General features: G+C 62.5%; 3 protein-coding genes across 3 annotated transcripts; 1 reads left to right on the forward strand and 2 right to left on the reverse strand.

Moving 5' to 3' along the window:
• Positions 1 to 530: 530 nt before the first annotated feature.
• PYM1 (PYM homolog 1, exon junction complex associated factor) lies at positions 531 to 4,242 on the reverse strand. Its single transcript, XM_053969323.1, is given in 5 exon segments — positions 531 to 872; positions 1,353 to 1,516; positions 1,518 to 1,602; positions 2,484 to 2,577; positions 4,200 to 4,242. Coding segments are annotated over 5 exon segments (663 nt in total). The 5' UTR covers positions 4,231 to 4,242; the 3' UTR covers positions 531 to 583.
• Positions 4,243 to 6,012: 1,770 nt separating this feature from the next.
• PMEL (premelanosome protein) lies at positions 6,013 to 15,155 on the reverse strand. Its single transcript, XM_053969316.1, has 12 exons — positions 15,073 to 15,155; positions 12,941 to 13,072; positions 12,504 to 12,650; positions 11,698 to 11,823; positions 10,897 to 11,058; positions 9,349 to 9,726; positions 8,498 to 8,803; positions 7,967 to 8,350; positions 7,791 to 7,875; positions 7,475 to 7,677; positions 6,871 to 6,958; positions 6,013 to 6,294 (listed from the first exon to the last, which is right to left on the reverse strand). Exons 1-12 carry the CDS (start codon positions 15,134 to 15,136, stop codon positions 6,132 to 6,134), a joined length of 2,238 nt encoding a protein of 745 aa, XP_053825291.1. The 5' UTR covers positions 15,137 to 15,155; the 3' UTR covers positions 6,013 to 6,131.
• A 2,756-nt stretch (positions 15,156 to 17,911) lies between these two features.
• Positions 17,912 to 26,754, forward strand: CDK2 (cyclin dependent kinase 2). Its single transcript, XM_053969322.1, is given in 11 exon segments — positions 17,912 to 18,109; positions 18,196 to 18,273; position 18,452; positions 19,115 to 19,222; positions 19,224 to 19,235; positions 19,864 to 20,022; positions 20,024 to 20,035; positions 20,852 to 20,875; positions 20,877 to 20,954; positions 23,635 to 23,838; positions 25,377 to 26,754. Coding segments are annotated over 11 exon segments (897 nt in total). The 5' UTR covers positions 17,912 to 17,993; the 3' UTR covers positions 25,482 to 26,754.
• The last annotated feature ends 800 nt before the right edge of the window (positions 26,755 to 27,554 follow it).

Here is a 27,554-nt window from a genome sequence, read left to right on the forward strand (position 1 = left end):
AATAAAATGTAATGAAATAAAGTAAAATAGAATAAAATAAAATAAAATGAAATAAAATTAAATGAAATAAAATAAAAACCTAAAATGAAATGAAATGAAATGAAATGAAATCCTAAAATAAAATGAAATTAAAAAAAAAACTAAAATGAAATGAAATAAAATAAAAACCTAAAATGAAATAAAATGAAATGAAATAAAATAAAAACCTAAAATGAAATGAAATGAAATAAAATAAAAACCTAAAATGAAATAAAATGAAATGAAATAAAATAAAAACCTAAAATGAAATGAAATGAAATAAAATAAAAACCTAAAATAAAATGAAATTAAATGAAATAAAATAAAAACCTAAAATAAAATGAGATGAAATGAAATAAAATGAAATAAAATAAAATAAAACATAACACCTAAATGAAATAAAATTTAAAAAAAAACAAAAAAAAAAAAAAAAAAAAAAAAACAAAAAAAAAAAAAAAAAAAAAAAAAAAAACACCGAAACGAAAACAAACCAAAGAGAGAAACCCCCCAAAGCCCAGCCCGAACCCCCAACCCCTTTAAAAGCCCGGCCGGGCCGGGGCCGCGGTCACGAGTCCGGCTGCAGCTCGAGCTCCCGCAGCTCCCGCTCCAGCGCCGCCCTCCGCGCCAGCTTCTGCAGCTGCTCGGGGCTGGGCCGCGGCACCGCGCCCGCCTCCAGCCGCCGCCGCAGCTCCTCCACCTGCCGCAGCTTCTTCCGCAGGCTCTTCATGCGCCGGCCGCGCTCCTCGGGCCCGCCCCGGCCCGCGGGGCTCCCCGAGCTCTGCCCGCAGTCACTGCCCGCGCTGCTCGCCCGCTCGGTCCCGGGCTGAGCCGCGGAGTTACTGCCGCCGTCACTCCCCGAATTCTTCCCGGCGTTATTCCCCGAATTCTTCCCCGCATTATTCCCGGCGTTACTCCCCAAACTCTTCCCTGAACTATTCCCCGCATTACTCCCCGAATTCCTGCCCAGATTCTTCCCCGCATTATTCCCGGCGTTATCCGCGGAGTTACTCCCCGAATTATTCCCACTGTTGCTCCCCGAATTCTTCCCCAAATTCTTCCCCGAATTCTTCCCCGAATTATCTCTGGAATTATTCCCGACATTGCTCCCCGAATTCCTCCCCGATTTATCCCTGGAATTACTCCCGCCGTTACTCCCCGAATTATCCCCGGGATTCTCGCCGGGATTCTTGCTGGAATTCACGCTGGAATTCTTGCCGGAATTCCCAGGGTTTTCCGCGGTTTTCTCCCCTCCCTTCTCCCCCGCTGTCCCTCCTCCTCCTCCGTTGTTGCTGTCCCCTCCTCCTCCTCCTCCTCCTCCTCCTCCTCCTCCTCCCAGCCCGATTTTTTCCAGCGCCTGGCTCAGTCCGTCCCCGTCGTTTTCCCGATCCTTTTCCTGCTGCTGTTTCCTTTTCTCTTTGCGTTTCAGGTTCCTCCGGGCGCTTTTGGATAAAGCTGGGGAGGGGTCGCAGCCCTCGGGCCGCCCGGGGGTCCCTCGGCTCGGGGGGGGAAGGGGTGGGCTCGGGGTTTAAGCCCGGCGGCAGTTCGGGTTTGCTCCGGAAGAATTTCACGTATTTGTTCTCGTAGCTGGGGTGGGAGGGGAGGGAGGGGGGGAAAAAAGGGTCAGGGGGTTTTGGGGGGGGCGGCTTGGAGGGGTTTGGGGGGGACAGGAGGGAATTTGAGGGGTTTGAGGGGGACAGGAGGGGTCTGGGGGAGTCCTGGGGGATTTTGGGGAGGACAGGAGGGGTTTAGGGGGGACAGGAGAGAATTTGAGGGGTTTGAGGGGGACAGGAGGGGTTTAGAGGGGTCCTGGAGGACTTTGGGGGGGGTCTTGGAGGGGTTTGGGGGGGCAGGAGGGGTTTTGGGGTGTCCTGGAGGGGTTTAGGGGGGGCAGGAGGGAATTTGAGGGGTTTGAGGGGGACAGGAGGGGTCTGGGGGAGACAGAAGGGGTTTAGGGGGGTCTTGGAGGGGTTTGGGGGGGTCCTGGAGGAGTTATGAGGGGACAGGAGGGGTTTAGGGGGAGACAGGAAAGGTTTGGGGGGGTCCAGAAGGGGATTTGGGGGGCTTAGGGGGAGACAGGAGGGGTTTGGGGGGGTCCTGGGGGGGATTTGAAGGGTCTGGGGGGGACAGGAGGGGTCTGGGGGACCCAGGGAGGACCCAGAGCCAGGCCTGGGGTTGGACTTGACCCCTCCCCACAGCCTGGGGACCCCCAGGACCCCCCTGGGATCCCCCCAGGACCCCTCCTCACACCCTGGGGACCCCCGGGACCCCCCTGGGAACCCCCCCAGGACCCCTCCCCACACCCTGGGGACCCCCGGGACCCCCCTGGGAACCCCCCCAGGACCCCTCCCCACACCCTGGGGACCCCCTGGGACACCCCAGGACCTCTCAGGACCCCTCCCCGCACCCCCAGGACTTCCCCAGGACCCCTCCCCACGCCCTGGGGACCCCCAGGACCCCCCACTCACACGGGCACCTCCTCCTGGGGCACGTAGCCCTCCTTGACCCGGCGCTGCTTCCGCCAGGTCCCGTCCGGCCGCTGCGTGGACGGGATGTACCTGCCTGGGGACAGGGGGACACTGTGGGGACACTGTGGGGACAGCCTGGGGACACTGTGGGGACAGCCTGGGGACAGCCTGGGGACAGGGGGACACTGTGGGGACACTGCGGGGACACTGTGGGGACACTGTGGGGACAGCCTGGGGACAGCCTGGGGACAGGGGGACACTGTGGGGACACTGTGGGGACAGCCTGGGGACAGCCTGGGGACACTGTGGGGACAGGGGGACACTGTGGGGACAGGGGGACACTGTGGGGACAGCCTGGGGACAGGGGGACACTGTGGGGACACTGTGGGGACAGCCTGGGGACACTGTGGGGACAGTGCAGGGACAGCCTGGGGACAGGGGGACACTGTGGGGACACTGTGGGGACACTGTGGGGACAGTGCAGGGACAGCTGGGGACAGGGGAACACTGTGGGGACACTGTGGGGACAGCCCCACAGACACCACAGGAACTTGGGGACACCATGGGGACATGGGAACAGCGGGGGACACTGCGGGGACACTGCGGGGACACCTCCACAGACACGGGGACACCCTGGGGACATGGGGACACCCTGGGGACATGGGGACACCCCCACAGACACTGGGGGGACGTGGGGACACCCTGGGGACACCCCTGGAGAGCAGGGACACCCCCGAGGCCCTGCCAGGACCCCCAGGGGGGCTCGGGGACATTCCCGGGGACCCCCCCAGGGCCACCCCAGGGACCCTGCGCCACCCCCCCCCAAATCCAACCCCCCCTCGGAGACCCCAAAACCCCTCACGGGGACCCCAAAGCCTCACGGAGAGCTCCGGGACCCCTCCCCAAATACCCCAGACCCCCCTCAGGCCCCTCACGGGGGTCCTGGGACCCTTCCTCAAATCCAAACCGCCCCTCAGAGACCCCAAAACCCCTCCCAGACACCCCAAAACCCCTCACGGAGACCCCAAATCCTCACGGAGACCTCCAGGACCCCTCCCCAGAAACCTCACGGGAGTCCCGGGACCCCCCCTCAAATCCAACCCCCCCTCAGAGACCCCCAAACCCTCACAGGGACCTCCGGGACCCCCCCCTCAAACACTCCGAGCCCCCCCCCCCAAATCCCGGGACCTCCCAGGACCCTCACGGGGGTCCCGGGACCCCTCCCCAAAACCAACCCCCCCTCCCAGAGACCCCAAAACCCCTCCCAGGAACCCCAAAACCCCTCACGGAGACGCCAAAGCCCCTCATTGAGACCCCAAACCCCTCACGGAGACCCCTCCCCAAATACCCCAGGACCCCCCCAGGCCCTTCAAGGGGGTCCCGGGACCCCTCCCCAAATCCAACCCCCCCCTCAGAGACCCCAAAACCCCTCACGGAGACCCCAAAACCCCTCACGGAGACCCCAAACCCCTCACGGAGACCTCCGAGACCCCTCCCCAAAAAACCTCGCCCCCCGCCCCCCCCCTCACAACCCCCGCCCCCCCCCAGGCCCCTCACGGGGGTCCCGCCCCCCCCCACCCCCCCGTTGGGCCCTTCCCGCCCCCGGGAGCCCCGCGCGGGCTCGGGGGGGGGTCCCGGGGGTCTCGGGGGGGTCGGGGCAGCCCCCGGGGGGGGTCCCGGAGCCCCCCCCGGGCCGCGGGGCCCCCCCGCGCTCACCGGTCTCGTCCGTCACATAGGGCGTCGCCATCTTTGCGCGCGCGCCGCGGGGCCGCCCCGGAAGTGACGCGAAGGCGGCGGCGCGGGAGGGGCGTGGCCCAAACGTTTTCGGAGGCGTGGCCATGTGTTGGATATGGAAATTAGAGGGCGGGGCTAAAAGCGGAAATGAGCTTTGCTTCCATGGTAATTAGAGGGCGTGGTAATATGGTGATAGGGAAATTAGTGGGTGTGGGCACCGACGATATTTAAATAATATGGAAATTAAGGGGCGTGGTCATTGAATAAAACATGATGTGTGTTAGTTGAGGGGCGTGGCCATTGCTAGATATTTAAATTAGAGGGCGGGACTAAAAGCAGAAATGTGATTTGTTTATATGGTAATTAGGGGGCGTGGTAATACATGATAGGGAAATTAGTGGGTGTGACAATGACATATATTTAAATGCAATGGAAATTAAGGGGCGTGGTCATTGATTAAAAGGGGAGGGGGTGTGGCACATGAGGGGGCGTGGCCATTGATGGGTATGTAAATTACAGGGCATGGCCAAAATGAGTAAATAGCCTTTAATAATATGCAAAATAGAAGGCGTGGTTACATTGTGATGTACAAATCAGTGGGCGTGGTCAAGTACTGGAGAGGATAATTAATTATTATGGCAATTAAGGGGTGTGGTCACCATTATGGAAATTAGGGGCATGGCAAAATGCTGAAAAAACTTTAATTACTATGGAAATTAGGGGGCGTGGTCATTGTTTAGAACGGGAGTCACATGGTCTGAATTTATCCATGCCCATATATGGGATATGGAAATTAAGGGGGCGTGGTCAATAGCAAACATTGTGGGGAAGGGGGCGGGGTCGCTGAATGATATGGAGATTAGAAGGTGTGGCCAAGAGGAGTATGGGCTTAATTAATATTAAAATTGGGAGTGTCATCATTTGTTTATATGGAAATTAGGGGGGTGGCCAAAAGAAAATCCCTAATTATGGAAATTAGGGGGTGTGGCCATTGCTTTATGTGGAAATCACGGGCATGGTCACAAAATGGGTGTGGTCGTTTACAAATATGGAAATTAGAGGGCGTGGTCAAAAGATTATCTGTAAATTAAGGGGGCGTGGCATTTGCTTATATGAAAAAATGTGGGTGTGGTCACAGAAAAGGGCGTGGCCATGAACAAATATGGAAATTGGACACCCCAGAGGGACAATGATGATGTGGTCAAAGAGATCTTTTATTAATATGTAAATTAGGGGGCGTGGTCACATGTTTTGGGTCAGGGGTCCCCACATTCATGGCCCCGGAGGAGGGGCCCCCCCCCGGACATCCCCAGACCCCCCAAAACCCTCCCAGGACCCCCCAAAATCCCCCAAAAATTCACTCAGGATCCCCCAAAATCCATCCAAAATCCCCCAAAAACCCTCCCAGGACCCCCCCAAAATCCCCCAAAATCTACTCAGGACCCCCCAAAACCCTCCCAGGGCACCCCCAGACCCCCCAAAGCCTCCCAGGACCCCCCCAAAACCCACCCGGACACCCCAAAATCCCCTCTTGGGACCTCCCCCAGAGCCCCCAAAATCCACCCAGGACCCCCCAAAACACTCCAGGACCCCCCAAGAACCCCCAAAACCCACCCCAAATCTTCCAAACCCCCCCAGATCCCCCCAGAACCCCCCCAAAACCGCCCCAAAATCCCCCCAAACCCCCCCGGATCCCCTCAGACTCCCCCCAAAACCGCCCCAAAATCCCCCCAAACCCCCCCAGGACGCCCCAAAACCCCCCCGGGCCCCCCCAAAGCACACACGGAGCCGGAGCCGCGGCCACACCGGTGCCTTTAATCTCGGTGCCACCGAGGCCACCACGCGTGTCCCCAACCCCGGAGCTGGGGGGGGTCCGGGGGGGTTTTTGGGGGGCTGGTTTTGGGGCGGGGGTCCCTAGACGGAGCGGCCCCGGAGGAGGGGGCTGCTCTCGCCGCTCGGGGCCCCGCCCAGGGCGCGCCGCAGCAGCCGCCGCACGGTGACATTTGGGGACAGCCACCCCCGGGGCCGCCCGGGGGGCGTGGGGGGCGCGGGGGACAGCGCCGGGTGCTTGACTCGTCTGGGGGGGGGGGGGACACGGTGTCACCTCCTCCCCTTTGGGGTGTCCCCGAGGTCCCCAACCCCATAAGGAATGTCCCCAACCCCACAGTGTCACCTCCACCCCATGGGGAGTGTCCCCAATGTCCCCAAACCCATAAGGAGTGTCCCCAACCCCACAGAGAGTGTCCCCAACTGCAAAGCGTCACCTCCACCCCAAGGACTGTCCCCGATGTCCCCAACCCCACAGACAGTGTCCCCAACCCCATACAGAGTGTCCCCAACCCCACAGTGTCACCTCCCCCCCATGGGGAGTGTCCACAGTGTCCCCCAACCCCACAGGGACGGTCCATGGAATGTGTCCCCAGTGTCCCCTCACCACATGGGCGGTGTCCCCTCCCCATCAGAACCCCCCCACCCCAGTGGGGTCCCTGTGGTGTCCCCAATGTCCCTGCGGTGTCCCCAGTGTCCCCTCCACCCTGACCCCCTCCCGTGAGTCCCCGCAGTGTCCCAAATGTCCCCACTGTCCCCATTGTCCCTGATGTCCCCACTGTCCCCAGTGTCCCCAGTGTCCCCAGTGTCCCCAGTGTCCCCTCACCTGTAGGTGTACGCGGCCGTGCCCAGGGCGGCCGCCACCAGCACGAGCCCCAGGAACAGCGTGGCACGGCCGGTGGCCGGAGCAGCTCCTGGGGACAGCGACAGCTCAGTGCCACCCCTTGGGGACACCCCCCGGACCTGTCCCTGTCACCTCCGGCAGGGCAGTGACAGCTCAGTGCCACCCCTTGGGGACACCCCCCGGACCCTGTCCCTGTCACCTCCGGCAGGGCAGCGACAGCCCAGCCCCACCCAGGGGACCTTGGGGACACCCAGGACCCTGTCCCCGTGTCCCTGTCACCTCTCCAGAGCAGGGACACCCCAGCCCCACCCAGGGGACACGCAGGACCCTGTCCCCGTGTCGCACCTCCCACGGCCACGCGGGTGGTGGCCACGGCCAGGTGCCACCTCCTCCGGGGCGGGGACAGCCCAGCCCCACCCAGGGGACCTTGGGGACTCAGTTCTCGTGTCCCTGTCACCTCTCCAGAGCAGGGACACCCCAGCCCCACCCAAGGGACACCCAGGACCCTGTCCCCGTGTCCCTGCCACCCCCCCGAGCAGGGACAGCCCACCCAGGGGACACCCAGGACCCTGTCCCCGCGTCGCACCTCCCACGGCCACGCGGGTGGTGGCCACGGCCAGCCCGTTGCCGTTGGCCAGGGACACGTTGAGGCAGAAGAGGCCGGAGCGGTTGAAGTCCTGGCGCAGCACGAACTCGCAGCCGGGCGACGGCGACACCGCCGAGCACGACTCCGCCTCCGCCGTGCGACACTCGGGGTCCGCCACCACCGTGCACACCTCCTCGGGCAGCCTGCGGGCAGCGCCGCGTCAGCGCCGGGGACGCCGCGCAGCTTTGTCGCCGCCGGTGTCGCCGCCGGTGTCGCCGCCGGTGTCGCCGGCGGTGTCGCCGCCGTGGCCACTCACCCGCCCTCGCACGTCACCGTCAGCTCCACGCTGCTGCCGCCGCCCTCGGGCACCACCTGCACGATGGCCACGCTCTCGATGCCCTCTGCGGGGGGCGAGGAGGGGTCAGCGGGGTCGGGAGGTCCCGGCCGGACCCCTCGGGACCCCCCCGGACCCCCCGGGACCCCCGGACTCACGGACGATGTCCAGCTGGGTGGAGAAGGTGCCGTAGCGGTACAGGACGCAGCCGGGCGAGCCCTCGGCCGGGGCCTGGCGCTTGACCAGTGCCAGCGGCTGGGCTGTGGTGCCAGCTGTGGCGCCAGCTGTGGCTCCAGCTGTGGCACCAGCTGTGGCACCAGCTGTGGCGCCAACTGTGGCTCCAGCTGTGGCGCCAACTGTGGCAGCGGCCAGGGACACAGCAGCGGCTCCCGCGGTGGCTTCTGTGGTGGCATCCACCGTGACACCAAGCGTGGCTGCAGCGGTGGCATCGAGGGCAGATCCAGCTGTGGCCGATCCAGCGGTGGCCGATCCAACGGTGGCCGCAGCTGTGACACCACCCGCGCCTCCGTCTGTCGCCGCATCTGCAGGGACACACGGGAAACGCTGGGCGAGGACAAGGGGACAGCGAGCCCCTGGGGACAGCGAGCCCCTGGGGACAGCGAGCCCCTGGGGACACCCCCGACGTGTCCCCTCCCCGCCGCCACCCCCCGGCCCGGGCCAGCACCCACCTGCAGCCGCTGTCCCCTCCGCGGGGACCGCGGTGACAGAGGTGTCCCCGGCCGCGGTGGCGACAGCGGGGGACACGGAGGAGGCGACAGCCGCGGTGCTGGCAGCGAGGGCGGGGGCGGCGGCGGAGGAGAGCTCGGTGACAGCGGCGACAGAGGGCTCGATGGCGGCGGTGACAGCGGGATCGGTGGCGGTGGGGACCGAGAGCTCGGTGACAATGGGGACAGCGGGCTCGGTGACAGCGGGGTCCGAGGGTTCCGCCGCCGAGCCCCCCGTGGGCTCCACGAGATCCCCGGAGGCTGCGGGGGCTGCGGGAAAAGCGGGGTTGGGGTCACCCCGGGACCCCCCAGAGCCCGGGCTGGGGTCACCTCTGGTTTGGGACCCCCCCAACTCCAGTGCCGGGGGTGCTCCGTGTCCCCTGGTGACACTGGGGACACACACCGTGGGTTGGGGGGGTCTGGGGGCTCTGTGGGGTGGGGGGGACACTGGGGACACTCAGTCTGGGGTGGGGGGACACTGGAGACGGGGGGGGGAACATTGGGGACACACACTATGGGGTGGGGTGGCTCTGTGGGGTGAGGGGACACTGGGACACACACTATGGGGTGGGGTGGCTCTGTGGGGTGAGGGGACACTGGGACACACACTATGGGGTGGGGTGGCTCTGTGGGGTGAGGGGACACTGGGGACGCACCCCGTGGGGGGGGGTGGCTCTGGGGGGTGAGGGGACACTGGGGACACTCACTATGGGGTGGCTCGGGGGGTTGAGAGGACACGGGGGCCACACCCCACGGAGCAGCGGGGACACCGCGGCCACCCCCAGCCGGCGATGCCACCCCCCGCTTCCCCTTACCCGTGCTGGCCACCGTCACCGTGCTCTGTGCCCCGGCCGGGGTGGTGGCCACGGGCCCGGTGGCCCCGGTGGGAGCCCCGGTGGGGCCCGGCGCGGTCGTGGAGCCGCAGGGGCTGAGCGGGATGGCGGCCTGGAGCACCAGGCGGGCCGAGAAGGTGCCGGTGTCCAGGTAGGTGTGGGTGACGGTGGCGCTGCGCGTGATCAGGGTCCCGCTCCGGTCGCCGAAGTCCCACGAGTAGGACACGTCGGCGTGGCGCAGGTAGCGGCTCGGGTCGTGCAGCCGCACGGCGAACGCCACCGCGCGGTTCCGCACGAAGCGCCCGGCGCCGGCCCCCGCGTCCTGCAGCTGCGACACCTCCACGGCCAGCGGGACTTGGTCTGCGGGGACAGCGCGGGGACAGCGCGGGGACACGGGGAGGGGAGGGGAGGGGACGGCCGTTGGTCTGACTGGCACCTGAATGCTGGCGCGCGGTGTCACCTGCAGCCGGTGTCACCTGCAGCCAATGTCACCTACAGCTTCAGCAGCCAGTGTCACCTGCACCTGGTGTCACCTGCACCCGTGTCACCTACAGCTTCAGCACCCGGTGTCACCTACACCTGGTGTCACCTACAGCCAATGTCACCTACAGCTTCAGCAGCCAGTGTCACCTGCACCTGGTGTCACCTACAGCCTTAGCACCCAATGTCACCTACACCTGGTGTCACCTACAGCTTCAGCACCCGGTGTCACCTGCACCTGGTGTCACCTACAGCCAATGTCACCTACAGCTTCAGCAGCCAGTGTCACCTGCACCTGGTGTCACCTGCACCCGTGTCACCTACAGCCTCAGCACCCAGTGTCACCTACACCTGGTGTCACCTACAGCCTTAGCACCCAATGTCACCTACACCTGGTGTCACCTACAGCTTCAGCACCCGGTGTCACCTGCACCTGGTGTCACCTGCAGCCGGTGTCACCTACAGCTTCAGCAGCCAGTGTCACCTGCACCTGGTGTCACCTGCACCCGTGTCACCTACAGCTTCAGCACCCGGTGTCACCTACACCTGGTGTCACCTACAGCCTTAGCACCCAATGTCACCTACACCTGGTGTCACCTACAGCTTCAGCACCCGGTGTCACCTGCACCTGGTGTCACCTGCAGCCGGTGTCACCTACAGCTTCAGCAGCCAGTGTCACCTGCACCTGGTGTCACCTGCACCCGTGTCACCTACAGCCTCAGCACCCAGTGTCATCTACAGCCAGTGTCACCTGCACCTGCTGTCACCTGCATCTGGTGTCACCTCCAGCCAGTGTCACCATCACCCAGTGTCACCCACACCCAATGCCACCATCACCCAGTGTCACCTGCATCACCAGCACCCAGTGTCACCCACACTCACTGTCACCTCCACCCGGTGTCACCTCCAGCCTCAGCACCCAGTGTCACCCAGACCCAGTGTCACCCACACCCAGTGTCACCTGCACCCACAACCCCCACCCCAAACCCCCTGCCCCATTTCCCCGGTGCCCCCCACCCCGTGTCCCCCCGGTGTCCCCGTGTCACCCACCGGTGATGCTGAACTGGGAGCTGGCGTGGCCGATGGGGATGAACTTCTGGAGGCCCCGGTAGTGGTACACGGCCACCTCCATGGTGTACGAGCCCAGGGCCACCCCGGCCGTGCCCACCGTGAGCCGCGACACCGGCCCGTCCACCACCTGCCAGTAGCGGCCTGGGGACAGCGGGGACAGTGCCACCACGGCGGGGTCAGTGCCACCACAGTGGGGACAGTGCCACCATGGCGGGCTCAGTGCCACTGTGGTGTGGTCAGTGCCACCATGGTGTGGTCATTGCCACCAAGGCAGGGCCAGTGCCACCGTGGTGGGGTCAGTGCCACCATGGGGACACCATGTACACCACCTGCCAGTAGCGGCCTGGGGACAGAGGGGACAGTGCCACCACGGCGGGGTCAGTGCCACCACAGTGGGGACAGTGCCACCACGGCGGGGTCAGTGCCACCATGGTGTGGTCATTGCCACCAAGGCAGGGTCAGTGCCACCATGGTGTGGTCAGTGCCATCATGGCGGGGTCAGTGCCACCACGGTGGGGTCAGTGCCACCATGGGTGACACGAGGTCAGTGCCACCACAGTGGGGTCAGTGCCACCACAGTGGGGTCAGTGCCACCACAGTAGGGTCAGTGCCACCTCAGCGGGGTTGGTGCCACCACATGAGGTCAGTGCCACCTCAGCGGGGTTGATGCCACCACAGCGGGGTCAGTGCCACCACAGTAGGGTCAGTGCCACCTCAGCGGGGTTGGTGCCACCTCGGGGACACCCAAGCCGCGTTTGGGGTGACCGGTGCCATCCTCACCCCATGTCCACCAGACGTAGACGAACTTGCCCCGCTTGCCCCTGGGCATGGGCTGCCCGTCGGGAAAGGTCCCGCTGGCGTCCGGCTGCTCCGCGAACACCGGGTCCCCCTGTGCCACCCGCGTGCCTGTGGGGACAGCCGGGGTGAGGGGACACCGGGGACACCGTGGGGACACACAGGGTCCAAGGAGCGGGTTTGGTGGTTTGGGATGGTTTTGAGGTGGTTTTGGGGTGGTTTGGGGTGGGTTTGGGTGATTTTGGGTGGGTTTGGGGTGGTTTTGAGCAGCTTAGGGTGGTTTTGGGGTGGTTTTGGGTGGTTATGGGGTGGTTTTAGGGTGGTTTGGGATGGTTTTGGGGTGGTTTTGGGTGGTTTCAGGATGGTTTCAGGGCGGTTTGGGGTGGCTGGGGATGGTTTTGGGGTGGTTTCAGGATGGTTTTGGGGTGGTTTGGGGTGGTTTTGGGTGGTTGGGGATGGTTTTGGGGTGGTTTTGGGTGGTTTCAGGATGGTTTCAGGGCGGTTTGGGGTGGCTGGGGATGGTTTTGGGGTGGTTTTGGGTGGTTTCAGGATGGTTTCGGGGCGGTTTGGGGTGGCTGGGGATGGTTTTGGGGTGGGTTTGGGTGGTTTTGGGATGGTTTCGGGGCGGTTTGGGGTGGTTTTGGGTGGTTGGGGATGGTTTTGGGGTGGTTTTGGGTGGTTTCCGGATGGTTTTGGGATGGTTTCGGGGCGGTTTGGGGTGGCTGGGGATGGTTTTGGGGTGGGTTTGGGTGGTTTTGGGATGGTTTCGGGGTGGTTTGGGGCTCGCTGACCGTTGACGGTGCAGTTCTGCCCCCACACCACGCGGCCATCGGGCAGCACGTTCTGGTTGCCCGGGAAGCGCAGGGCGATGGAGAAGGTGGCCTGGGCACCCGCCATGGTGGGAGCGTCGTTGCTGATGTCGAAGGTGACATCGCCACCTGCTCGGGGACACGATCGGGGGGTGCCGGGGGGTCAGTGACACGGCCGGACCCCACCGGTGACACGGCCAGTCCCGGTGGGTGACACGGCCAGCCCAGGGGGGTGACACGGCCAGTTCAGGTGGGTGACACGCCCAGCCCAGGTGGGTGACATGGCCAGTTCAGGTGGGTGACACGCCCAGCCCAGGGGGCTGACACGGCCAGCCTGGGTGGGTGACATGCCCAGCCCAGGGGGGTGACATGGCCAGTTCAGGTGGGTGACATGCCCAGCCCGGGTGGGTGGCACTCACCTCGCCAGCAGTCACGGGTCCCCTGCTGCCAGGGCGGGGTACAGCGCCGTGTCCCAGGTCCGAACGGCGCCGGCCGCCCGCTCCACGCCGGGCTCCGGCCACGGCTCCGGCCAGGGCTCCGGCCAGCGGCTCCTGCGGGGACAGCGACAGGGACACCCCTGCTCAGGGCATCAGCGGTGCCACGTGTCCCTCGTGGCACCAGTTTTGGGGGGGTTGTCATGTCCCCCGTGTGCCCCATTTTCGGGGGCTGCTGGGTCCCACATGTCCCCCGTACCCCCCATTTTTGGGGGCTCTCATGTCCCCCCCATCTCCCATTTTCAGGGACTGTCCTGTCCCCCCCCCGTCCCCCCATTCTCAGGGATTTGTCACGTCCCTCCACCTCTCCACCTCATATGGGGCTGAAGGGTCCCGCCCATGTCCCCCCCACTCTCAGGGGTCCCCCATGTCCCCCACTCCCAGGACACTGCCAGGTCCCCCGTGTCCCCAGTGTCCCCTTTGTCCCCCACTCCCAGGATACTGCCACATCCCCAATGTCCCCCATGTCCCCAGTGTCCCCTTTGTCCCCCACTCCCAGGGCACTGCCACGTCCTCCATGTCCCCAACTCGCAGGGGTCTGTGAGGTCCCCAATGTCCCCCATGTCCCCTCCCCAGCACCCATCTCCCCATATCCCCCTCTACCAGGGGTCCCCCACCCCTGGGGTGTCCGGCCGGGGTCCTCCCGACCGTGGGGACCCCGGGGGGGACCCGGGGGGGACCCGGGGGCCGCGTGACGGAGCTCGGGCCAAGCCACGCGCGGGGCAAAGCCATCACATGGCCCCCAAAGCCCTTTCATGTGACGCTCAGCTGAGCCGAGCCCGGCCGGGCCGGGCCGGGACGGGGCGGGCACCCCCCGTGTGCCCCCCGGCTTGGGGGGCTGCGGGTCACCCCAGGGTCGGGGGGCTGCAAAGTCCCCCGTGTCCCCCCCAGTGTCGGGGGGCTGCCAGGTCACCCCAATGTCGGGGGGCTGCAGTGCCCCTGTGTCCCCCCCAGTGTTGGGGGGCTGCCAGGTCACCCCAATGTCGGGGGGCTACAAAGTCTCCCATGTCCCCCCCAATGTCGGGGGCTGCAAAGTCCCCCGTGTCCCCCCTAATGTCGGGGGGCTGTTGGGTCACCCCAGGGTCGGGGGGCTGCAAAGTCCCCAGTGTCCCCTCCAATGTCGGGGGGCTGCAGAGTCCCTGTGTCCCCCCCAGTGTCGGGGGGCTGCCAGGTCACCCCAATGTCGGGGGGCTGCAGTGTCCCCGCACTGTTGGGGGGCTACAAAGTCCCCCGTGTCCCCCCCAGTGTCGGGGGGCTGCCACCCTGTCCCCCCATTTTCAGGGGTCTCTCAGCTCCCCCCCGTCCCCCCTTCACACGGGGCTGCCACTTCCCCCCCCACTCAAAAAACGGGGTCCCCCCCCTTGGCGGGGAGAGCGGGGCTGCGTGCCCCCCATTTCCAGCGGGATGGCGACCCCCACATCCTGCCCCACACCCCACAACCACCCCCGGGGACCCCCCCAGCCACCCCCAAGGGGAATTATCGGGGTACAACGCAGCTCCGTGAAGGATTTACCTTTAAGGAAAGGCTTTGCACCCCAAAACCTCAAAGGACGAAGCTCCGGGCGTCCCCGCACCCCAAAAAAACCCCCACTTACGCCTCTAACCCGAACTCGAACTCACAGCCACCCCCAAGGGGGAATTATCGGGGTACAACGCAGCTCCGTGAAGGATTTACCTTTAAGGGGGGGCTCTGCACCCCAAAAACCCCAAAGGACGAAGCTCCGGGCGCCTCCCGCACCCCAAAAAAGCCCCACTTACGCCTCTAACCCAAACTCACAACCACCCCCAAGGGGAATTATCGGGGTACAACGCAGCTCCGTGAAGGATTTGGCTTAAGGAAAGGCTCTGCACCCCAAAACCCCAAAGGGTGAAGCTCCGGGAGCCTCCCGCACCCCCCAAAAAAGCCCCACTTACATGGCTAACCACCCCCAAGGGGAATTATCGGGGTACAACGCAGCTCCGTGAAGGATTTACCTTTAAGGGAAGGCTCTGCACCCCAAAACCCCAAAGGACGAAGCTCCGGGCGCCCCCCGCACCCCAAAACAAGCCGCACTTACGCCGCTGAGCCTCAGCCAGGAGCAGGAGCGTCCCCAGAACCGCGATGGCCCCGAGCCCCCTCATGGTCCCCGCTCGCGTCCCCGCTCGCTCGGCACGGCCGGGGCAGAGGCGCCGGGCACGGGGACAGCGGCACAAAAAGGGGCGCTCATTTGCATGACCCCACCCCAAAAAAAAGGGGGGCGCAGGGGCCGCGCCCCCCCCACCCCCACCCCCTCCCCACGTGGGGCCACCCGCGGTCACACGGTGCGGGCCTGCCCCGGGGGAGGGGGGACGCGGGGACCCCCCCCCAGATCGCACAGGGGGTTTTGGGGGGACACGGAGACCCCTGGGATGGGGGTTTGGGGTTTTTGGGGTTTTTGGGATTTTTGGGATTTGGGGTTTGAGGGTTGGGATTTGGGGTTTGGGGTTTTTGGGATTTGGGGTTTGGGATTTTTGGGATTTGGGGTTTGGGGTTTGAGGATTGGGATTTTTGGGGTTTGGGGTTTTTGGGATTTGGGGTTTTTGGGATTTTTGGGATTTGAGGATTGGGATTTTTGGGGTTTTGGGGATTTTTGGGATTTGGGGTTTTTGGGATTTTTGGGATTTGGGGTTTGAGGATTGGGATTTGGGGTTTGGGGTTTTTGGGATTTGGGGTTTGAGGATTGGGATTTTGGGGGTTTGGGGCTTTTGGGATTTGGGATTTTTGGGATTTGGGGTTTGGGGGGTCGTGGGGGCCGCGGGGGTGACAGCCATGGGGGGGACAGCGAAGGAGCAAAAAGGGTGGGGGGGTCCCCAATTCTGCACACAGCGGCGGGACCCCCGGTTTGACACTCAAGGGGGGCCCCGAGCCCAGGGAGAGCGGGGGACCCCCAATGTGGCACGAGGGGCGTGGGGGACCCCGATCCCGGGGGGTGACACGGGGGGGACCCCGATCCCGGTGGGTCACCCACGGGGGGACTCCGACTCCGGGGGGTGACACGGGGGGACCCCGATAATGGACAAAAGGGGAAGGGGCCCCAAATTCTGCACACACAGGGAGACCCCGATCCTGGTGGGTGACACGGGGGACCCCGATCTCGGGGGGTGACACAGGGGGACCCCAATGATACAGGGGGACCCCGATCCCGGGGGGGGTGACACGGGGGGGACCCCAATGACACAGGGGGACCCCGATTTCGATGGGTGACACGGGGGGACCCCGAACCTGGTGGGTGACACGGAGGGGGACCCCAATGACACAGGGGGACCCCGATTTCGGTGGGTGACACGGGGGGACCCCAATGACACAGGGGGACCCCGATTTCGGTGGGTGACACAGGGGGACCCCAATGACACAGGGGGACCCCGATTTCGCTGGGTGACACGGGGGGGACCCCGATCTTTCCTGCTCTGGCCGTTTCCGTGCCCCCGGGGCTGTCCCGGTGCGTGCGGCCGCTCGTGGGGCCACATGTGCGGAGAGCCCCGTGACCCCCGGAGAGCCCCGTGACCCCCGTGTGTGCCCCGGGGCTGCTCCCCGTGACCCCCGTGTGCCCCCCGTGTGTCCGGTTGTGGTCTGGCCGCAGCCCGCGGTGCGGTCCCGGTGTCCGGTCCCGGTCCCCGGTCCCGGTCCCCGGTCCAGGCACCGGCCGAGCAGCCCCGGTGCTGACCCCGACCCCATCCGGTCTCTTGTTCCGATCCCGTCCTTACCCCGGATCCCGATCCCAGTCCCGATCCCAATCCCCGGTCCCGATCCCAATCCCAGTCCTTGTCCCAGTCTCGACCCCAATCCCTGATCCCGGTCCCCGGTCTCGGTCCTTGTCCCTATTTCAATCACCGGTCTCAGTTCCCGATCCCAAACCCGGCCCCTGTTTCCAGTCCCCGGTCCTGGTCCCTGTCCTTGTCCCGGTTCCAATTCCTGGTCTCGTTCCCCGGTCCCAATCCCGGTCCCTGTCCCTGTTCCAATCCATGGTCCCTGTCCCCAGTGTCCCGACCCCAATCCTCGGTCCGTGTCCCTGATCCCGGTCCCTGTCCCCGATGTCCCAATCCCAATTCTCAGTCCCCGGTCCCTGTCCCCAGTGTCCCTATCCCCGATGTCCCGATCCCAATCCCCGGTCCCTGTCCCCGATGTCCCTGTCCCCCGGTCCCTGTCCCTGTCCCCGGTGTCCCTGTCCCCGGTGTCCCTGTCCCAATCCCCGGTCCCTGTCCCCGGTGTCCCTGTCCCCGGTGGTCCCGGTCCCAATCCCCGCCGCCGCTCCCGGTAGTGTCACTATCTCTTTAAGGGATCTCCCGCGTCGCCGGCGACGTCACGCCCCGCTCAGCCAATGGGCGGCGGCTCGGGGGGCGTGGCCGGCGGAAAGGCGGGAAGCGGCGCGGGCGGGGCCGCCGCGGCTTTGGCGCGCGCGGGGGGGACGCGGCGGCCGCGCTCGGGACCCCCAGGGACCCCCCAGGGACCCCAGGGACCCCCGGGGACCCCCCAGAACCCCCCCGGGACACCCCGACCCGCCCAGGGACACCCCCGGGCCCGGGGCACCCCCGGGACACCCCCGGAGCCCCACCCCCACCCCGGATATCCCTCCCGGGGACACCCAGGGACCCCCGGAGCCCCCACCCCCACCCCGGATATCCCCCCCCGGGGCCATCCCTCACCCCCTGGGACCCCCCGAGGACACCCAGAACCCCCCCCCGGGGACACCCAGGGACCCCCGGGGACCCCCCGAGGACACCCAGAACCCCCCCGGGGACACCACCGGGGACCCCCGCGGACACCCCCCGACCCCGTGCCACCCCCGGAGTCCCCACGCCCACCCCGGATATCCCTCCGTGGGACCACCCCCCACGTCAGGGACCACCCCTGGGGACACCCCCGGGCCGCCACCCCCTGTCCCCGTTGCCGGTGTCCCCCTGTCCCCGTTGCCGGTGTCCCCCTGTCCCCGCTGCCGGTGTCGCCGGCCGTGTCCCCTCCATGGAGAACTTCCAGAAGGTGGAGAAGATCGGCGAGGGCACCTACGGCGTGGTCTACAAGGCCCGCAACAAGGTGACAGGAGAGGTGGTGGCGCTCAAGAAGATCCGCCTGGACACGTGAGTGGGGGTCCGGGGGGGGTCCCCGGGGCTCGCAGCCACCCCCCACCCCCCCCCCCCCCCGCCAACCGCCGGTGTCACCGCAGGGAGACCGAGGGTGTCCCCAGCACGGCCATCAGGGAGATCTCGCTGCTCAAGGAGCTCAACCACCCCAACATCGTCAAGTGAGCCGGGGGGGGGCTTTGGGGGGGCTTTGGGGGGGGTCCTGGGGGGAGATGGGCACTGAGGAGGGGGTCCCCAGGATTGTCCTGGGGGGCTCTGGGGGAGGATGTCACCAAGCAGGGGTCCCCAGAAGTGTCCTGGGGGGCTCTGGGGACTCTGGGTGGAGATGTCACTGAGGAGGGTCTCCAGGAGTGTCTTGGGGGGGCTTTGGGGGGTCCTGGGGGGAGATGGCACTGAGGAGGGGTCCCCAGAAGTGTCCTGGGGGTGTCCTGATGGGATTTGGGGGGCTCTGGGGGGTCCTGGTGGGCTTTGGGGGGTTCTGGGGGGAGATGTCACTGAGGAGGGGGTCCCCAGGAGAGTCTTGGGGGGTCGTGGGGAGCCCCCCGTGACCAGGGGCTGTCCCCAGGCTGTGCTGTGGCCGTGCCAGGCCCTGTGGTGTCCCCGTGTCCCAGACCCTGTCCCCTGCTGTCCCCATGTCTCAGGCTGTGTCCCAGAGCTGTCCCAGGGCTGTCCCCCAAGCTGTCCCCGTGTCCCAGAGTTGTCCCCAAGCTGTCCCCGTGTCCCAGAGCTGTCCCCGTGTCCCTGTCCCCATGTCTCAGGCTGTGTCCCAGGGCTGTCCCCAGGCTGTCCCCGTGTCCCAGGGCTGTCCCAGGGATGTCCCCAAGCTGTCCCCAGGGCTGTCCCCAAGCTGTCCCCGTGTCCCCAGGCTGCTGGATGTCATCCACACGGAGAACAAGCTGTACCTGGTGTCCCTGTCCCTGTCCCCATGTCCCTGTCCCCATGTCTCAGGCTGTGTCCCAGGGCTGTCCCCAAGCTGTCCCCAAGCTGTCCCCATGTCCCCAGGCTCTGGATGTCATCCACACGGAGAACAAGCTGTACCTGGTGTTCGAGTTCCTGCACCAGGACCTCAAGAAGTTCATGGACTCCTCGTCCCTCAGCGGGATCGCGCTGGCCGCTCATCAAAGTGGGCCCTAAAACACCTGGGGGACCCTAAAACGCCTGGGGGGACCCTAAAACACCTGGGGGGACATTGGAAGGACCCTAAAACACTTGGGGGTCACTCAGGGGTCACTCAGGGGATGTCCCCAAGGATGTCCCCTGTCCCCAGAGTCACCTGCCCCATTTTCTGCAGGGCTGGCCTTCTGCCAGCTGACCCCAAAACCCCAAACCCACCCTGGGGGTCACTCAGGGGTCACTCAGGTCACTCAGGGGATGTCCCCAATGTCCCCAACGATGTCCCCCCCTGTCCCCAGAGTTACCTGTTCCAGCTGCTGCAGGGGCTGGCCTTCTGCCAGGTGACCCCCAAAACCCCAAACCCACCCTTGGGGTCCCCAGAGCCACTCGGGGGTCACTCAGAGGGCTGACCTCGATGTCCCCAAGGATGTCCCCAATGTCCCCAACGATGTCCCCCCTGTCCCCAGAGTCACCTGTCCCATTTTCTGCAGGGGCTGGTGTTCTGCCAGGTGACCCCAAAACCTCCATGGGGGTCCCCAGGGCCACTCGGTGGGTCACTCAGGGGTCACTCGGGTCACTCAGGGGGATGTCCTCAAGGATGTCCCTGATGTCCCCAACGATGTCCCCCCTGTCCCCAGAGTTACCTGTTCCAGCTGCTGCAGGGGCTGGCCTTCTGCCACGCCCACCGGGTGCTGCACCGGGACCTGAAGCCGCAGAACCTGCTCATCAACGCCGAGGGCTCCATCAAGCTGGCCGACTTCGGGCTGGCCCGCGCCTTCGGGGTGCCCGTGCGCACCCTACACGCACGAGGTGGGGCTTTGGGGGGGATCTGGGGGGGTTTGGGGGGGCCCAGAACCCCTTTAGGGTCCCCATGTAAACCTGCACGCACGAGGTGTGGGGTTTGGGGGGGGATCTGGGGGGGTTTGGGGGGCCCAGACCCCTTTAGGGTCCCCCATGTAAACCTACACGCACGAGGTGTGGGGTTTGGGGGGGATCTGGGGGGGTTTGGGGGGCCCAGAACCCCTTTAGGGTCCCCATGTAAACCTATACGCACGAGGTGTGGGCTTTGGGGGGGATTTTGGGGGGTTTGGGGGGGGGTTGGGGTGGCCAGAACCTATTTAGGGTCCCCATATAACACAGAAGGTGGGATTTGGGGGGGGGATTTTGGGGGGTTTGGGGGCTCAGAACCCATTTAGGGTCCCCATATAACACATGAGGTGAGGTTTGGGGGTTTTGGGGGCCTCAGAACCAATTTAGGGTCCCCATATAAACCTGCATGCACGAGGTGGGGGATTTGGGGGGGATTTCAGGAATTTTGGGGGGATTTCGGGGGTTTGGGGGGGATTTGGGGGGCTCAGAACCCCTTTAGGGATGTCCTGTCCCTGGTGATGTCCCCAGTGCCCCCAATGTCCCCAGTGTCCCCTGTGTGACAGGTGGTGACGCTGTGGTACCTTTGGGATGTTGATGATGGTGTCCCCGTGTCCCCAGTGTCCCCTCAGTGTCCCCAATGTCCCCATGTCCCCAGGTGGTGACCCTGTGGTACCTTAGGGATGTCCTGTTGGTGATGGTGTCCCCGTGTCCCCCAGTGTCCCCTCAGTGTCCCCTTCAGTGTCCCCATGTCCCCAGGTGGTGACCCTGTGGTACCGCGCCCCCCGAGATCCTGCTGGGCTGCAAATATTACAGCACGGCCGTGGACATCTGGAGCCTGGGCTGCATCTTCGCCGAGATGGTGAGGGGACAGCGGGGACAGCGGGGACACTGGGACACTGGGGACACTGGGGACACTGAGGGGACATTGGGGACAATGGGGACATTGGGGACATTGGGGACACTGGGGTGTCACACAGCCTGGGCTGCATCTTCGCCGAGATGGTGAGGGGACAGCGGGGACAGCGGGGACACTGGGGGGACATTGGGAACACTGAGGGGGACATTGGGGACACTGAGGGGACATTGGGGACAATGGGGACATTGGGGACACTGGGGTGTCACACAGCCTGGGCTGCATCTTCGCCGAGATGGTGAGGGGACAGCGGGGACACTGGGGGGACATTGGGGACATTGGGGACACTGGGGACACTGGGGGGACATTGGGGACAGCGGGGACACTGGGGACACTGGGGGACATTGGGGACAGTGGGGACACTGAGGAGACATTGGGGAGACACTGGGGACATTGGGGACACTGGGATGCTGAGGGGACACTGGGAACACTGAGGAGACATTGGGGACACACGAGGGGACACTGGGAACACTGAGGAGACATTGGGGACACACTGGGGACACTGAGGGGACATTGGGTTCCCAGGTGACACACGGGTCCCCAGGGTCCCCACAGGGTGACATTGGGGTCTCTGGGGGTGTCCTGGGTGTCCCCCCCCGCCCCCAGGTGACGCCGTGGTGACGTCACCGTGGGAACAAAGGGACATTGTGGGGCCCCGGGGGGGGGGAGGGGACACCATGTGACCCCCCCACGTCACCCGGGGTGGCCACAACGTCCGGGGGGTCACGAGGGCTCACGGGGCAGGGGAGGGGACAAAGCCCCGGGGGGAGGGGACAGGAGGGGACCCCGGGGTGGCTTTGGGACCCCCGGGTGACCCCAGGTGACCCCAGGTGACCCTGGGGGTGGCCGGGATGTCCCCAGCCCCCCGGGGATGGCTTTGGGGGGTGCCCAGGGGGGGTCTCGGGTGTCCCTTGGGGTGTCCCTGTGTCCCCAAACCCACCTGGGGGTGTCCCCTGTGTCCCCTGCCCCCCGTGTGTCCCCAGATCACTCCCGGGGCTCTGAGATCAAACCCGGTGTCCCCTGTGGTGTCCCCTGTGGTGTCCCCAGTGTCCCAATCCCCTGTTCCCCGGTGACTCCGAGGTCGACCAGCTGTCCCCAATGTTCCCAATGTCCCAATGATGTCCCCAATGTCCCCAATGATGTCCCCAATGTCCCCAGATCACACGCCGGGCGCTGTTCCCGGGTGACTCCGAGATCGACCGGCTGTCCCCAATGTCCCCAATGTCCCAGTGATGTCCCAGTGACATCCCCAATGTCCCAATGATGTCCCCAATGATGTCCCCAATGTCCCCAATGTCCCAGCCATGTCCCCAATGTCCCTGTGATGTCCCCAATGTCCCCAACGATGTCCCCATTGTCCCAGTGATGTCCCTGTGATGTCCCCAATGTCCCAGTGATGTCCCCACTGTCCCCAGATCACACGCCGGGCGCTGTTCCCGGGTGACTCCGAGATCGACCAGCTGTCCCCAATGTCCCCAATGATGTCCCCAATGTCCCAGTGATGTCCCCAATGTCCCCAATGATGTCCCCAATGTCCCAGTGATGTCCCTGTGATGTCCCCAATGTCCCCAATGTCCCAGTGACGTCCCCACTGTCCCCAGATCACGCGCCGAGCCCTGTTCCCCGGTGACTCCGAGATCGACCAGCTGTTCCCATTGTCCCCAATGTCCCAGTGACGTCCCCAATGTCCCCAATGTCCCCAATGTCCCTGTGATGTCCCCATTGTCCCAATGATGTCCCAATGATGTCCCCACTGTCCCCAGATCACGCGCCGGGCGCTGTTCCCCGGTGACTCCGAGATCGACCAGCTGTCCCCAATGTCCCCAATGTCCCTGTGATGTCCCAGCCATGTCCCAGTAATGTCCCCAATGTCCCAATGATGTCCCAATGATGTCCCCATTGTCCCAATGATGTCCCCAATGTCCCCAATGTCCCAGTGATGTCCCCACTGTCCCCAGATCACACGCCGGGCGCTGTTCCCGGGTGACTCCGAGATCGACCAGCTGTCCCCAATGTCCCCAATGTCCCAGTGATGTCCCAGTGACATCCCCAATGTCCCAATGATGTCCCCAATGATGTCCCCAATGTCCCCAATGTCCCAGCCATGTCCCCAGTAACGTCCCCAATGTCCCAATGATGTCCCCAATGTCCCCAATGTCCCAGCCATGTCCCCAGTAATGTCCCCAATGTCCCAATGATGTCCCAATGATGTCCCCAATGTCCCCAATGATGTCCCCAATGTCCCAATGATGTCCCCAATGTCCCCAATGTCCCTGTGATGTCCCCAATGTCCCCAGTGATGTCCCCAATGTCCCAATGATGTCCCCACTGTCCCCAGATCACGCGCCGGGCGCTGTTCCCGGGTGACTCCGAGATCGACCGGCTGTCCCCAATGTCCCCAATGTCCCAGTGATGTCCCAGTGACATCCCCAATGTCCCCAATGTCCCCAATGATGTCCCCAATGTCCCCACTGTCCCCAGATCACGCGCCGAGCCCTGTTCCCGGGTGACTCCGAGATCGACCAGCTGTTCCCAATGTCCCCAATGTCCCAATGATGTCCCCAATGATGTCCCCAATGTCCCAGTGATGTCCCCAATGTCCCAATGATGTCCCCACTGTCCCCAGATCACGCGCCGAGCCCTGTTCCCGGGTGACTCCGAGATCGACCAGCTGTTCCGCATTTTCCGCACGCTGGGCACGCCGGACGAGGCCGCCTGGCCGGGGGTGTCGGCGCTGCCCGACTACAAAGCCACCTTCCCCCGCTGGGCGCGCCAGGACCTGGCCAAGGTGCTGCCCCCGCTGGACGACGAGGGCCGCAAGCTCCTGGCGGTGAGGGCACGCTCGGGCCTCCTTCTCCCACCTCCCCCTGCTTCTCCCCCACTTCTGCCTTCGTTTTCCCACTTTTCCCCAATTTTTCCCCAATTTTTCCTTCGTTTTCCCAACTTTTCCTGCTTTTCCCCTCATTTTCCCACTTTTCCCCAATTTTTCCCCAATTTTTCCCCAATTTTTCCCCAATTTTTCCCAAATTTTTCCTTCGTTTTCCCACCTTTCCCTGCTTTTCCCCCACTTCTTCCTTCGTTTTATCACTTTTCCCCAATTTTTCCCCCAATTTTTCCCCAATTTTCCCACCTTTCCCTGCTTTTCCCCCACTTCTTCCTTCGTTTTCCCACCTTTCCCCATTTTTTCCCCATTTTTTCCTTCATTTTCCCACCTTTCCCTGCTTTTCCCCCACTTCTTCCTTCGTTTTATCACTTTTCTCCAATTTTTCCCAAATTTTTCCTTCGTTTTCCCAACTTTTCCTGCTTTTCCCCTCATTTTCCCACTTTTCCCCAATTTTTCCCCAATTTTTCCCCAATTTTTCCCAATTTTTCCCCAATTTTTCCTTCGTTTTCCCACCTTTCCCTGCTTTTCCCCCACTTCTTCCTTCGTTTTATCACTTTTCTCCAATTTTTCCCCAATTTTTCCTTCGTTTTCCCACCTTTTCCAGATTTTCCCCCACTTCTTCCTTTGTTTTCCCACTTTCCCCCAATTTTTCCTTCATTTTCCCAGATTTTCCCACTTTTCCCCGATTTTCCCCAATTTTTCCTTCATTTTCCCACCTTTTCCTGCTTTTCCCCAATTTTTCCTTTGTTTTCCCACCTTTTCCTGCTTTTCCCCTCATTTTCCCACTTTTCCCCAATTTTTCCCCAAATTTTCCTTCATTTTTCCCACCTTTTCCTGCTTTTCCCCAAGTTCCTCCTTCATTTTATCACTTTTCCCCATTTTTTCCCCAATTTTTCCTTCATTTTCCCACCGTTTCCTGCTTTTCCCCCACTTCTTCCTTAATTTTCCCAGATTTTCCCTTAATTTTCCCACCTTTTCCCGCTTTTCTCCCAATTTTTCTTTCATTTTCCCACCTTTTCCAGATTTTCCCCTCATTTTCCCACTTGTCCCTGATTTTTCCCAATTTTCCCCACTTTGCCCTGATTTTCCCCACTTTTCCTTAATTTCCCCCCATTTTCCCTATTTCCCCCATTTCCCCCCCCCTTTCCCCCCATTTTTTCCCATTTCCCCCCCAATTTTTCCTCCATTTCCCCCCATTTTTCCCAATTTTTTCCATTTCCCCCCATTTTCCCCCCATTTCCCCACATTTTTCCCCATTTTTCCCAATTTCTCCCCATTTTCCCCCATTTTCCCCCTTTCCCCCCATTTTTTTTCCCATTTCCCCCCCCCCATTTCCCCCCATTTTCTCCCATTTTTCCCCATTTTTCCCCATTTTTCCCCATTTTTTCCATTTCCCCCCATTTTTCCCCATTCCCCCCCCATTTCCCCCCCCATTTTTCCCCATTTTCCCCCATTTTTCCCATTTTCCCCCTTTTTCTCCCCAGCAAATGCTGCACTACGACCCCAACAAGCGAATCTCGGCCAAGGCCGCCCTGGGCCACCCCTTCTTCCGGGACGTCACCAGAGCTGTCCCCCACCTGCGCCTCTGACCCCAAAACAGCCCCAAAACCCCCAAAAACGGCCCCAAAACCCCCCAAATATCCCCAAAACCCCCCAAATATCCCCAAAACCTTCAAAAACGACCCCAAAATGGCCCCAAACCCCCCAAAAACGGCCCCAAAACCCCCCAAATATCCCCAAAACCTTCAAAAACAACCCCAAAACGGCCCCAAAAGCCCCAAAAATGACCCCAAAATATCCCCAAAACCTTCAAAAACGACCCCAAAACGGCCCCAAAACTCCCCAAAAATGACCCTAAAACCCCCAAAATGACTCTAAATCCCCCAAAATGACCCTAAAACCCCCAAAAATGACCCTAAAACCCCAAAAATATCCCAGAAACCTTCAAAAATTACCCCAAAACAGCCCCAAAACCCCCCCAAAATGACCCTAAAACCCCCAAAATTACTCTAAATCCCCCAAAATGACCCTAAAACCCCCAAAATATCCCCAAAACCTTCAAAAATTACCCCAAAATATCCCCAAAATACCTCCAAAACGGCCCCAAACCCCCCAAAAATGACCCTAAACCCCCCAAAATATCCCCCAAACCCCCAAAATATCCCCAAAACCTTCAAAATGACCCCAAAACGGCCCCAAGAGCCCCAAAATATCCCCAAAAGGTCTCCAAATGACCCCAAACCCCCCAAATGTCCCCAGAAGACCCCAAAAAGTCCCAAAACGGCCCCAAAATGGCCCCAAAAGTCCCCGAAATTACCCCAAATCCCCAAAAATTCCCCAAAAAAGTCCCTAAATCCCCCCAAAATGTCCCCAAAAGACTCCAAAAGTCCCAAAATGTCCCTAAATTGACCCAAAATGACCCCAACCCCCAAAATGTCCCTAAATGCCCCAAAAATGTCCCCAAATTGTCTTCAGGACCCCCAAAATATCCCCCAAATGTCCCCAAAACAGCCCAAAAAGTCCCAAAAAATCCCTAAAATGACCCAAAATGACCCAAAACCCCCAAAATGTCCCCAAGATGTCCCAAAATGTCCCTCAATGTCCCCAAAACGTCTCCAAACGTCCCCAAAATGTCTTCAGGACCCCCCAAATGTCCCTAAAATGTCCCCAAACCCCCTCAAAAAATCCCTAAATGTCCCCAAAACGTCCCCAAAAAGTCCCCCAAATGTCCCCAAATCGTCCCCAGGGGGTCCCAAGGCCACCCCTCCCCCCCCCCCAGTGCCACCCCCTCGATGTCCCTTTGTCCCCTCCCCCCCCCCGGGCGGTTTTTGGAGCCGAATTTTGGGTTTTTAATGGGGTTTTTAATGGGGTTTTTAATGGGGTTTTTAATGATTTTTTTTTTTTTTTTTGGCAAGAATTTGTAATAAAATTTCCTTCGGTTTTTATCGTGGGGGAGGGGCTCTCAGGGTGGCGCTGTCCCCTCCCCCCCCCCCAGTCCTGAGACCCCAAAAATGTCCCCAAAATCCCAAAAAATTTTCCCAAATGTCCCCAAAACCCCAAAAAATGGCCCCAAAAATGTCCCCAAGCCCCTCCCCGGCTTTCCCAGACCACGCCCCCCTGACCGGTAAACCACGCCCACTCCTGGCCCCGCCCATCACGCCGGCGGAGCGTCTCGATTGGTCCGCCTCAGCCCCGCCCTCACCGCGAGCGCTCCCGGCGTTTTCCGCTGTCAATCAAAGCTAGCTCATCCTCTGATTGGGCGAGGCTTCGTCTCTCCCCGCCTTCTCATTGGGCGATGCAGCAGCGGGGCTCCGCCCCTTTCGGTCACCTTATTTGTTGCCCGCCCCGCCCTCCCGCGCGTTTTCGTTTCCTATTGGTCGCTTTCTGTGTCACTCAGCATAAACCCAGCCCCCTCGCCGCCTTTCCTCCTCCCCATTGGCCACGCTCCCTCATCCCCCTATTGGCCGCCCCGCTGTCCATCACCCCTCCCCTCCCTCCTATTGGTGCAGCTCAGCGGGGCGTCGCCCGCCTCGCTTCGCATTGGCGGAGCGCAAAGGCGGGCTTTTCTCCGATTGGCCGGCGCCTCTCCTAGTCCCGCCCCTCTCCGTGAGGGCTTGGCGGAGCCGCTGTTTGTGCGCTCGGGGCCGCGCCGGGAGGGCCCG

Source organism: Vidua macroura, unplaced genomic scaffold (assembly GCF_024509145.1).
Source record: "Vidua macroura isolate BioBank_ID:100142 unplaced genomic scaffold, ASM2450914v1 whyUn_scaffold_175, whole genome shotgun sequence".
NCBI lineage: Eukaryota > Metazoa > Chordata > Aves > Passeriformes > Viduidae > Vidua > Vidua macroura.